This window comes from Mirounga angustirostris, unplaced genomic scaffold (assembly GCF_029215605.1).
Source record: "Mirounga angustirostris isolate CCGP_5_RB_7025 unplaced genomic scaffold, mMirAng1.0.hap1 SCAF_5, whole genome shotgun sequence".
In the NCBI taxonomy this organism is placed as follows: domain Eukaryota; kingdom Metazoa; phylum Chordata; class Mammalia; order Carnivora; family Phocidae; genus Mirounga; species Mirounga angustirostris.
In genome coordinates this window covers 75,824,861-75,836,960 of record NW_026991713.1, presented here as the reverse complement: position 1 = coordinate 75,836,960, position 12,100 = coordinate 75,824,861, and the positions used below count along the sequence as shown (strand labels likewise).

The window sequence follows — 12,100 nt, the reverse complement described above, 5'->3', positions numbered from 1 at the left end:
TATGCCACCCCCAGACAAAAATAAAAACCAAACACTATCCTTAAGTACCCATATTTCAATATCAAACTTACTGTGACGTTTAAATTCCTTCTGTAGTTTACTGATCTGGTTGCTTTTTATCCTGTTTCCAGATAGAGTTTTCACTTTCTTTGGTTTCAATGTAGTCTTCAGACTGGGTCCTGCCCTTGCATCTACCACCTGGAAGAAAATACTGAATATTTAATACCATTTAAAAAATGACACCTCTTGTATTCCTTTGGTTCAGATAAATGCCTATTTGAAGAAGCCAAAATTGAGAACCAGTTTTCTACTCAGAGTGTTTGAGTCCACATGAACTTTTAATCACCACATGATAGTAAAGAATAAACAGTTCATCTAGTATTTTTTCCTTTGAAGCAAGCAATAGTAACAGTGTGCTGTACAAAAAATCGGAATAGATTTATATATGGTAAGAATGACCAAGAGGTGGGCGCCTGGGTGGCCCAGTTGGTTAAGCGACTACCTTCGGCTCAGGTCATGATCCTGGAGTCCCGGGATCGAGTCCCGCATCAGGCTCCCTGCTCAGCAGGGAGTCTGCTTCTCCCTCTGACCCTCCTCCCTCTCATGCTCTGTCTCTCATTCTCTCTCTCGCAAATAAATAAAATCTTAAAAAAAAAAAAGAATGACCAAGAGGTTAAAGAAAATCAAGCCTAACAAAAACTAACATTTCTATAGGACAGTGTTTTAAGGTTTACAAAAAGCTTTCATACACTTTTGATTTTACCCTTCACTACAAAGTAGTAAGGGAACTATTTTTGTTACTCCAATTTAGGGTGAAGGAAAACAAGAGAAATTCTCTTTTGCCTTATTTCACTAAGATAGTAAATGGGAGAGAATGGGTAGAAAGGGTACAAGACCAAATCAAGGTTTTCACACCTACACTTTATGCTCTTTTCACTATACGCTTTTATCCCTGAGGTCATTTACATGGCAATGGTATGTTCTCTCACCGCCTAGCATGGCACTGGTCCAGCCCTGCATGGTACCACTTCTCATGAACTCATTCACCTTTACTATTTTTGCAAATTTCCACCCTTAAAAAGGTTGCCATCACCTTCAAAAATCACAATTTGGATTGTCTCTGGATAAGCTATTAATAAGAGAAAACTCACTTTTTAAGTAACTTTTTTTAAGTCATAAGACCCACAAAAACCTATCATAATAATGTAACATGGTCACCAAACAACAATGTAAGGCTAGTGTTAGGAAAAAAGATAAAGAGGGGCGCCTGGGTGGCTCAGTCGTTAAGCGTCTGCCTTCGGCTCAGGTCATGATCTCAGGGTTCTGGGATCGAGCCCCGCATCAGGCTCCCTGCTCCGCGGGAAGCCTGCTTCTCCCTCTCCCACTCCCCCTGCTTGTGTGTCTGTTCTCGCTTTGTCTCTCTCTGTCAAGTAAAAGAATAAATGTCTGCCTGCTTAAAAACAAGTATTCTGTATAAATGCCATAAACGTTCTAAAAGCTAGCATACAAAAGAATAAGTAAGACTTAACAGTGTTGTTTTTGGTCATTGAAAACCAGTGACCATGAGCAAGTAGAACACACATTTACATACCAGTATGACCTCAACTAGATTTAAATATAGAGAATAAGAATAGCTTCCACATAATTGATCACTATGTGTTAGACTTTATATAATCTCATTCAGTTCTCTTAAGAGCTACGAGATAGCTATTATCCTTGCGCTTTATAAGTAAATGTAACTTGCCCCAAAGTTCACAATTACTAAGTGGTAACGGCAGGATTCAAATCCAGTTGATTCTAAACCCTATGTGCTCATGATGGTACCACAGTGAGTTAGGATAAATGTTATCCTAAGAGATGAAAAAAGGATCCATGTCTAATTAACTGGAGGAATGTGTGTTAAACCTAAAAATATGTGAATGTACACTGTGAATCTCCAAAATGAGGATATTGGATACAGCCTTAGGGAAATGCTACACCAAGCTATTTTGCTTCTAAACATGCCAAAATGTTAAGTAATTATATCTGAGCAGTAACCAGTGTTTTTCTTTATTTTTTTCCACTTTTCCATCTGAGGGATGTACTACTTCCTAAATTAGGGGGAAAACTAAAGTTACTTTAAATGTAATAGAGGTACAACTGACAAAGACAAAAGATGAACTAACATGATTCCAGTTTTTTTTTGATCCTGCTGGCAATTTCTTCCATCTTTTCACAAGCAGGACACAGGCGTTACAGATGTCTCCAGAACGGGTCTCATGCAACCTGATAAGAAAACAATCAAGCCTTTATTAGTCTCATTTACGTTAAAGAATTCATGCAGGGGCACCTGGCTGGCTCAGTTGGCAGAGCATGCAATTCCTGCTCTGGGGGTTTTAAGTTTGAGCCGCACGTTGGGTGTAGAGATTACATAAAAATAAAATGTTACGAGGGAAAAAAAGAATTCACGCAATTACATTTCTTTTAGGAAAAAATACACCCGATTATAGTTTATAGATGCTATTTCTAATTGTCCTGGGTGACCCAGTTCCATTGTTTCTGTGGTACTTTTTGTAAATATAATTAAATCCTTGATCCAATGAACCAATTCTATGTACTACAATCTGGTCATCCTAAAATGATGTTTTTAAAATTAAATAATAGTAAAATTTAAGACCTAGAGAAGATCCTTGTCACCACGGTTTCAAACAATGTAGTCCAGTTAATCTTTCTGAAGTGTGTAGGTACTTCCACAAACAAAATGTCACCTTTTAAGTAAAATAATGTATCATGATATTCTAGTTTTACAAGACACATAACTGGAGAGGCACTGTAATTTTTTCAAAATGACTGCATCTGCATAGGGGGAAAAATCTATAGGACTAGTCACCAAGCTCTTTAAATTTTATCTTTGAGAAACTTCCATTTAATACACCTTTCCTGTATTATATATACATACAGAAAAATACTGGTAACTTTTATCATGTATACCACTGGAAACAGTAAGAGAAAAATGTAATTTAAAAAGGCAAGGTCAGGAGAAATTCTTTGACAACCTTCAAAATAACTACAAAATCCAGGATTAACAAATAAACAATCAACAGATATTTTGATTAAAAAAAGGTGGTAAAAATAACTTCTAACATGGGAAATGGTTCAACACTAAGTATTTTACCCAAGTATTTGTCAGAAAGTAAATTCCATTCTATTAACCAGAGGTTTATTGTCAAAAGATAAATGAGGGGCACCTGGATGGCTCAGTCAAGCGTCCAACTCTTGATTTCAGCTCAGGTTATGATCTCAGGGTCCCGGGATGGAGCCCCACCTACTGCCTGCACTCCGCAGGGAGTCTGCTTGATTCTCTCTCTACCCCTCCTTTTGCCCCTCCCCCCAAATAAAGAAATCTTAAAAAAAAAAAAGATAAATATAGAACAAAATTATAAAATGAAACATACCCTGACAGACTTCAGGGCAGAACAGTAAGTCCTGTTCTTATCCTCAGGAGGCTGAGTTAAAATACGTTTCCATAATTTAGAAAAACAATGCAAAGAATAGAAAACTATCGAAGACGACTATTAAGAGAGAGTAAGAGTAAAGTCTCCATATATCTTGGAGTTAAAAACAAAAAAGTTTGTTTGGTATAACTAAGGGGCTTCCAATACAGTAGTTCCTTATAATCTGGAAAAGGGTTAAGTGGTCAGTATTGTTTGGTTCGTTTTCAAAGCAAGAGCCTTAAAATAGCCTAGACGAGAATGCAAGCGATTTTAATTTATTAGCACGTTACTCCAATTGCCTGCCTTGCTTGGAAATAGTTCCGTAAGCTGTGATCTTTTTCACTCTAGGAATGGTAAAAAAACATCAGATGATCTTACCCAAAACAGCTCTGGAAGTCCTTTTCATAGCGTTTACTGTCAGTGAATCGAGAACTGGAGGACTTCGCTCTGCAAATACAGCAGCCCTCTATACTTCGGTACATCTTTGGCTTGTGAAAACCAAACATCTTTTCTTCTGGGCAATAGTCTGTAAAGCCAAGGGAATTGACACAGCTTTGCTGAGGGCTGTAACAAGGAACCATTAAAAGAAGAGTTCTCTGCTCCACCACACCCCCAGCAACTTGCTATTACATGACCAAGCCAGACAGGAGGGCTCTGGGGAAGACCTCCCGGAACTACCTCCATTCTTGGCACTAGCACGGCAAGTGCATAAAAACACACGGAATAGCTCAGTTATTTAACAAGGCCTCTACCACACGTCCTTCTACCCCACTGGCAACACTCATTCCAAAAATGAGGGGAGGGAGGCATTTTTTAGAAATCAACTTTTTAAGTAGAAAATACAACAAACTCTCCCCACTATAAAATGATGGAATCATACACAATGAAGGACACATCCTAAAATTTAAGATAAGGCACCCCCTTCTATTTTGCACCTTTGCATGGATACGATTCCCCACTGGGAAAGTTCTGAGCATTTACCATAACCACTATTTGATACTAAGAACAAAAGTAGCTCAATATGCATCAATCCACAATACTCTGCCCTATGGGAAGTTAGAGGGGATTTCTTCTGTGATAAATGGGAAGCTCTAAGCCAGCAAGTTGACTCTGAATTAAAACTACTGAAAGGAGGATGTAAAATTCACAAAAATCCAGGGTCAGGATTTAAGAAGAATAATTTTATGAATTAAAAACAAGCTCCTATTTCTTGACCATTGGTCTAGTTCAGCTGTTACAGAAGTTTCTGGAGCTCTTCTATGAAGCCCTGTGCCTGAAAGCAGTAATAAACAGTGAGAGGCAGATGTCCAAGAAATGTAGAGTGAGATAAATGATGATTCTCATGATAAAAAAAAATTCTCAACATCAAGCAAGGAAGGAAGACACAACTCTAGAGCTACATGTAGCAAACAAAAATGTAGCTGGCAGTAAATAACCACCTTAGAAGAAATTTAGAATATCCAAACCAGGGGCGCCTGGGTGGCTCAGACGGTTAAGCATCTGCCTTCGGCTCAGGTCATGATCCCAGGGTCCAGGGATCCAGCCCCACATTGGGCTCCCTGCTGAGCAGGGAGCCTGCTTCTCCCTCTCCCTCTGCTGCTGCTTCCCCTGCTTGTACACTCTCTCTCGGTCAAAAATAAATTAAAAAATCTTAAAAAAAAAAAAAGAATATCCAAACCAAGGGCCAGTTTCACCAGAACATCTGGTGTTCTTTTATGGTATCCCATAAGAGAGGGACTAAAAAGGCAATGAATATAGAAGCTAAACCCCAATGGGTAAGTGTTAAGAGTCCAAATACAAATCATCACAAAAGCATCACATACAGCATCAGTAAGAAAAAATTAATACCAATTAGATTGGTGCCCATAGTTTTAGGAGTCATAACCACAGAACATCCTCTTTTAAAGGCTTTTAAAGGTCTTTTAGAAACACACTGAAATATAGAGTAAAACAAAAACTTTGGTATGTCTTTGGATGATCTATCTGATCCCATTCCATCTCAATTCTGGTTAGTATACCAGAGCAAGTATTTACAAAAGCAATTCACAGGAATAATCTAATATCCAGGCTGTGTGTGTGTCTGAGATTGAGGGATTCTGAAATATGGACAGAGGATTTATGATTTATTTTTAAGAAAATGTTTTATGAGCAAACAATTAGCTAAACACTGAAGCTTTCCTTTTAAACAGGGGCTATTGTTTATCAAGTGTTCTTTAATGTTATTGTTGGTGAGGGAGGCAGGCAAAGAAGGGAGATGGGGCGGGGCAGAAGGCCACTGATGCATTTCAATAATTAAGCCTAAATAGTTATTTCAATTTAAGAATTGTTAAAACAAGAAAACAAAATATTCCTAGTTGATTATTTTTGTTAAATGGAGCACTAAGGAATTTGATTTTTTTGAGAGAAAAAAATGAGGAAGGTACTCTATATAGTAGGAAGAGGTATAGTAAGTAAGGCCTGTGAAATGAGATAAGAGTTTCTCCCAAACAAACCCAAACGATAAATGAAAAGAAAATATCCTGGGGTGTCTGGGTGGCTCAGTTGGTTGAGCGTCTGGGGGTTCATGATCCCAGAGTCCTGGGATTGATTTCAGCATCGGGCTCCCTGCTCAATGGGGAGCCTGCTTCTCCTTCTCCCCCTGCTTGTGCTCTCTTGCTCTGTCAAATAAATAAAATCTTAGAAAAAAGTGTCCTAAAGAAAATGACTGTGTATTCCTGTTTTGAGGCAAAAATGTTACTCTTTCCAGTCCTCACAACTAACCTGTGGGCTCTCCAAACTCCCCTAACATTCTCCATTACTACCATCAAGGTCAAAAGTCCACACTTCCTCTTACAGCCGCCAGCTTCATCAATAGCTCTAGGAAACTTCAGCCTCCCTTCTCAGCAAGGACAAAGGAAGTACAGCAAGAAAGGCCAGTTCATTCCATTAATACACAGACCAAATCCTATTACAACAGATAGATTCCTATCTCTCCACTTACAATCCCCTTCCCTCTCCACAAATAAACATACCATCAAAACCATACAGCATTCGGGTCATCTCCGAGATAGGAACTATCTTCAATGAGGCTGGATTTGACCAAGAAACAGAGTTTGTGCCAGTTATTACACTAGCAAGCTTTTAAGGAATGCTAGGGTTACAGCTAAATATTGAGGCCTTCCGTTTTATAAGCAGCTATTGTGAATCAAGTGTTCATCTTCAATATGATTTTTTTGTTGGTGGGGATCTCCACAAAACTTACCCAACAGTCCCCACAAGACATCTCAGTCTTCAGATTGAGTAATATTTTTTTAGATATCAGGGGAAATCGCCTGATATCTTCTGACTGACAATCCTTTATGCAGCTCTGAGACCTCTAATGTTCGTCCTGATATAATTCTGCTTCAATGTCTGAGAGGGAGTAAATCCTAGGGTCCACGCTCTTCTAGGCAGTGCTAAATGCAGTAAGGGACAAGGCACTCACCTGATGCAACACACAAGTAGTGTATGAACCTTTTAATGGATCACTTAAAACCTATTAAACCTTTTCTGAGCTTATTCCTGCATTTGAGAGGCACCTGGGAATCTGCAGCAAATACACAGGGGTTTCATTTTGGGCTTTGTTTACAGCAACCCAGTTAAGCAGTGGTTGGTGTTTTAACCATTTTGAGCTTTGGAGAGCCCAGAAATTAAGGAAAGTATTTTCACAGAATCTACAGACCCGCTAATGTTTAAAAAAACAAAACAAAACAAAAACAACCCTAAAAAACCTACCCACTGTCTGGAGGAAAAGGACACAAAATGGCTCTAAAACCAACTTACTTTTTATATTTGAGAAGGTGGTAGGTGGGTGTGACACAACTAGATTTTAAACCTGGAATTTCTGTTATTTCAACAAACCTGGTAGTTCCTTGGAATACTCCTTTCCTAGTCCCACATTTGTGCAATATTAAACGATTCCTCCAGAACAATTTTATTTGTTCAAAGGCACTGTAAGCTATTAAACTATTTGTGACTTTTGCATCTATTCTCACAGGAGTCACATCATTCGGCACCGTTTTCACAGACGGAAGCTAATACCATCTGCTTCCTAATTGATGAATAATTACAGAAGAGAATGGGCACCATACAATCTTGCTCTTAAGTGTGTGGGGAAAGAAGAAAATTAAGCTTTGAGATAAAGCCAAAAATCAGGAAAGACTTAAAATGCTTATTAAAAACTGCCATTTATCTTCTAAAATTAGAAAAGTGGTGATGGTTGCAAAACTCTGTAAATATACTAAAAACCACTGAATTGTACCCTTTAAAAGAGTGAATTTTATGGTGTGTGAATTATATCTCAAAAAGCTTGTTTTTAAAAATGAAAACAGGAGCACCTGGGTGGCTCAGATGGTTAAGCATCTGCCTTTGGCTCAGGTCATGATCCCAGGGTCCCGGGATTGAGCCCCGCATTGGGCTCCTGGCTCAGTGGGGAGCGCCTGCTTTTCCCTCTCCCTCTGCCTCTGCCTCTTCCCCTGCTCATGCTCTGTCTCAAATAAATAAAATCTTTAAAAAATAATAAAAATAAAAATGAAAACAGACTGGGTTAGGAATTTTCCTGTCTTTATACATCTTTGTAACCTCAGCATCTAGAATAATCCCCGTCACTTAGTAAGTACTCAATAAATGTGATCAAACTTTTTTAACAAGTTATTTCTTTTAAAAAGTTGCTATTTATATAGCATTTCATGTTTTATAAGGCACTTTCGTTAACATTATTTCTTTGGCTGCTGTCAGCCAAATAGCCACAAATTTTTACTGTTCTGTCCAACTTAATCCAATCTCCCAAAGTTAATAAGATTAAAGTCAATAGTTAAGTCAGCAAAAACCGTAAGAGAACTGTAATTATATGGGCAAAATATCATATATAGACAACAAAAAGTGTATTTAAAAAAAATGCAACAATTAATTCTAAACATCTGATTAATTTCCTGGGGTTTGTTTTTTCCCCACTTTAAAGCTGCACACTTCATATAAGATCTAATGATCAAATTAATTAAAGGATGGGGAATGCAACCTTAGTGTTAACACAAGGAAAGAGTGGGGTCAACGCTGTGTATCAAAGATACAAAAGGACCAATTCTATTCTTTATTTATGTATCAAGTAATCTCTATGCCCTATGTGGGGCTCAAACTCAACCCTAAGATCAAGAGTCCAATGCTCTACTGACTGACTGAACCAGCCAGGAGCCCCATCAAAAGGGCCAATTCTAATCTAATCTAATGAGATTACGAAGCCAAAGAGCAGGGATGGTATCTATTTTACACTTAATTCAACATGCAGATGGTAAGTATACTGAGTGCAACACAATATAAATGGGAAAGAAAAGGAATCTTCACAGCAATAGTTAATACTGAAGGAATGCTATTTAACAAGTTTTCTGATAAATAATTCTAGCCTTAAAGAGGGTCTTTTAACAATACTAATTTTAAACTTGACTTTAATCAGGAAACAGTATGAAGAATAGTGAAATGCAAATTTTAAAGCTTTTAGTACCCTTTTTAATATGGAATTGGAGACAGTGAGGTGAAAAACTTAATTCTACAGAGTATTCTTGTCTTTTATATCTTACAAGGGTATTAATTTAACATTTAGAAAAATAGAGATTTATCTTCTTATGATAAATACAACATCTAATTGGCTCACCTTTTTTGGTACACTTTGAAGGACACCAACAGTTCCTCCTAAATACAACTTCCCCAATTCCACTTTCTAGATTCCTTTCAGGAAGTAAAGGGTTTTTTTAGTTTCAAAAATACCTTTCAAAACTCAAAATGCCACTGAATGGACTGGATAGAAGAAAACTGAAAGAGAAGTTATGTATGCCAAGGGTGAGAAATCAACTTTATAGTTAATGTCACAATTTGTCCATGCCACTTAGGGAAATGAAATTCTGATTAACACATTTACAAGTGCAACCTCCCAAAAAAGTATTCCTAAAGTGTTTTTCATTTTCAATAGACCAAAATCCTACAGCTTCTAATCATCACTTTTTCTTAAAAACTAACTGACAGACCTTAAAGAAAAAAAAAAATACACAAGATACTGGAAGCATCCTAAATGTCCATGGATTCTTAGACTGGTTAAATTATGATGTCTTCGAGGCACCTGGGTGGCTCAGTCGTTAAGTGTCTGCCTTCGGCTCAGGTCCTGATCCCAGTGTCCTGGGATGTGGAGCCCCACATCGGGCTCCCTGCTCTGCCGGGAGCCTGCTTCTCCCTCTCCCACTCCCCCTGCTTGTGTTCCTTCTCTGGCTGTGTCTCTCTCTGTCAAATAAATAAAATCTTTAAAAAAAAATAGGTTTTTAAAAACTAATAACTAGTGGTTGCCTCTGAGGGGAGCAAGAATGAAAGCAGCTTACTTTCACTTTCCTCTTTCTAGCACCACGCCCCAAAACCTTAGTTATCATCGCACACCTTGACTTAACTAATAAAGAGGGATCTGAAAGAGCCCAGAGAGCTTAAACAAACTTCCTCAAAGACACAAGATGGAGAGATACACATTAGGAAATAGGCTCCACAGCAGAGAGAGTACAGAACAGACATGGAGCAGAATGGGAAGGAAGCTGCAGAGAAGAGACAAGCAAAAGATTTGTAAAGTGGGAAGGAAGCAGCGGTGAACAAAGACAAAAGAAACCAAGCAACCAAAGACAACTTTGAAGTGAAGGAGATGGCATTTCTTAAATGACAGGATGATGGGAAAGGAAGAGAGATAAACACTGAAAAACACCCGTGATCAGAAGTTATGAGCAACCTTTAGTTGCTGTAATTGCTAATGTCACCCTCGACACCATTTTTAGTCAGTGGTATGCTATCTTCAATCACCTGTAAGTACAGGATCCAGTAAACACTAACAGTGTAACTGGAGCAACACTTCACGGAGTCAAATAGGACTAAGTGTGTTTTGTGTTCTGATGCTGTTAGGCCACTTTGCTGCAATGTTCCCTCACAACGAGCCCTGTTTCATCAGCAATTAAGGAAAGCCATGGAGCAACTGAACATGATTATTCCCTCTTACCTCCTTGATGCCAATCCATATCCCAACATCAAAAGTTCTGAACTTACTTATTCACTTTTAAGGGACAAATTTTAACTTGCCTGGAGGAAAAATGAGAAAGGGTTGTGGACCCCACTTGTTTGCCATTGGCTTCTTCACACATGCACCCAGTCTCTGAGAATTTATATGGTTAAGTATTATTTATTATGGCTGCCTATGGAATCCACACTTAGCAGAAGAACCTAGAACTCATCCTACAGGAAAGAGGTCAAACTCAGAAATAAAGTCTTCAACTGAAATAGCATAAGTTAAAAATAAAAATCAAAAAAATCCAGGTCTCTGAGTTTTAGATAGTGTAAAAAAAAATACTAGGTCCTCCCATTTTTTTTTTTTTAAAGGTTTTATTTATTTGACAGAGAGAAAGACAGCCAGAGAGGGAACACAAGCAGGGGGAGTGGGAGAGGGAGAAGCAGGCTTCCCGCGGAGCAGGAAGCCTGATGCGGGGCTCGATCCCAGGACCTTGGGATCATGACCTGAGCCAAAGGCAGACGCTTAATGAAAGAGCCACCCAGGCACCCCTCCCATTTTTTTAATAGTGTGAAAAAACACGGGGTATCCCAATTCTAGATTAGGAGTGATTCCAATGGATGAGAAAATTGTAAAGGTTGGGGACTGCTTCTCAGGGATGATTATTATCATTTAAGAAATGTAACTACTGTTGAGTCTGGTGAAAAAAGCACTGTAATGAGTCAAGCTGGAGTCTATTTCTGCTTTTGTCTTTATAACTGAATAGGAAGTCACTTCTAATTTTATTTGCCCCTCTGCAATATTAGGGTGAAATCTCACTTCTACTTTCCAGGGATGCTGTGAAGCAAGGGTATGAAAATACCAGTGTCTGTATACCATCTATTTCCTTGAATTTATAAGACTTGCACATTATAGGGGCGCCTGGGTGGCTCAGTCCTTAAGCGTCTGCCTTCGGCTCGGGTCATGATCCCAGGGTCCTAGGATGGAGACCTACATCGGGCTCGTTGCTCGGCCGGAAGCCTGCTTCTCCCTCTCCCACTCCACCTGCTTATGTTCCCCCTCTCTGTGTCTCTGTCAAATAAATAAACAAAATCTTTAAAAAAAAAATGAGTTGCACATTATAGAAATATAAGCTCAATCTATCCCAGGACATGTCCAACAAATTAAACTGAGGATAGAATCCTGATTTCTGAAGGTTTTCTTTTAAGCCCAGGTTTGTGGAAAAAGAGGAACTTGGTCTTTTCAGGGAGATTTTAAGGTCATGAAATTGGACCATATTCTTTTCTGTGAAGCTGTCGTGTTTCCAAACTTATGAAAAATGTTAAGAAACGGGACATGGTAGCATATACCTGGTCTGACCCAAACCTCAGAAAATTTTCTTAAGCTCTCTGACCCTTCCATTTCTGAATAGTACCTATTAAAGCATCAACACAAGGACTGGCAAGTCCTAACCTTTAAATACTCTAATTCTATAATCTTCTCTTCCAGACATGTTCTTCTGGTGTTCACCTTAGTTATGACCTATAAAGTCACACAAAAAATCTGGAAGTCAACTGGGCTCTCCTTTCTCATCCTCTGCATGGCT

General features: G+C 38.6%; 1 protein-coding gene across 5 annotated transcripts in view; it reads right to left on the bottom strand.

Moving 5' to 3' along the window:
* SINHCAF (SIN3-HDAC complex associated factor) overlaps window positions 1-12,100 on the bottom strand; it is a 32,118-nt gene that overhangs the window by 13,462 nt on the left and 6,556 nt on the right. For all 5 annotated transcript variants that reach the window (XM_045873673.3, XM_045873676.3, XM_064591432.1 and 2 more), the window contains exons 2-4: window positions 3,852-3,999; window positions 2,166-2,265; window positions 72-198 (exon numbers count right to left, since the gene is read on the bottom strand). In XM_045873673.3, coding sequence (XP_045729629.1) covers window positions 72-198; window positions 2,166-2,265; window positions 3,852-3,979 — 355 coding nt within the window. In that variant the 5' untranslated portion in view covers window positions 3,980-3,999. The remainder of the gene's footprint in view (window positions 1-71; window positions 199-2,165; window positions 2,266-3,851; window positions 4,000-12,100) is intronic.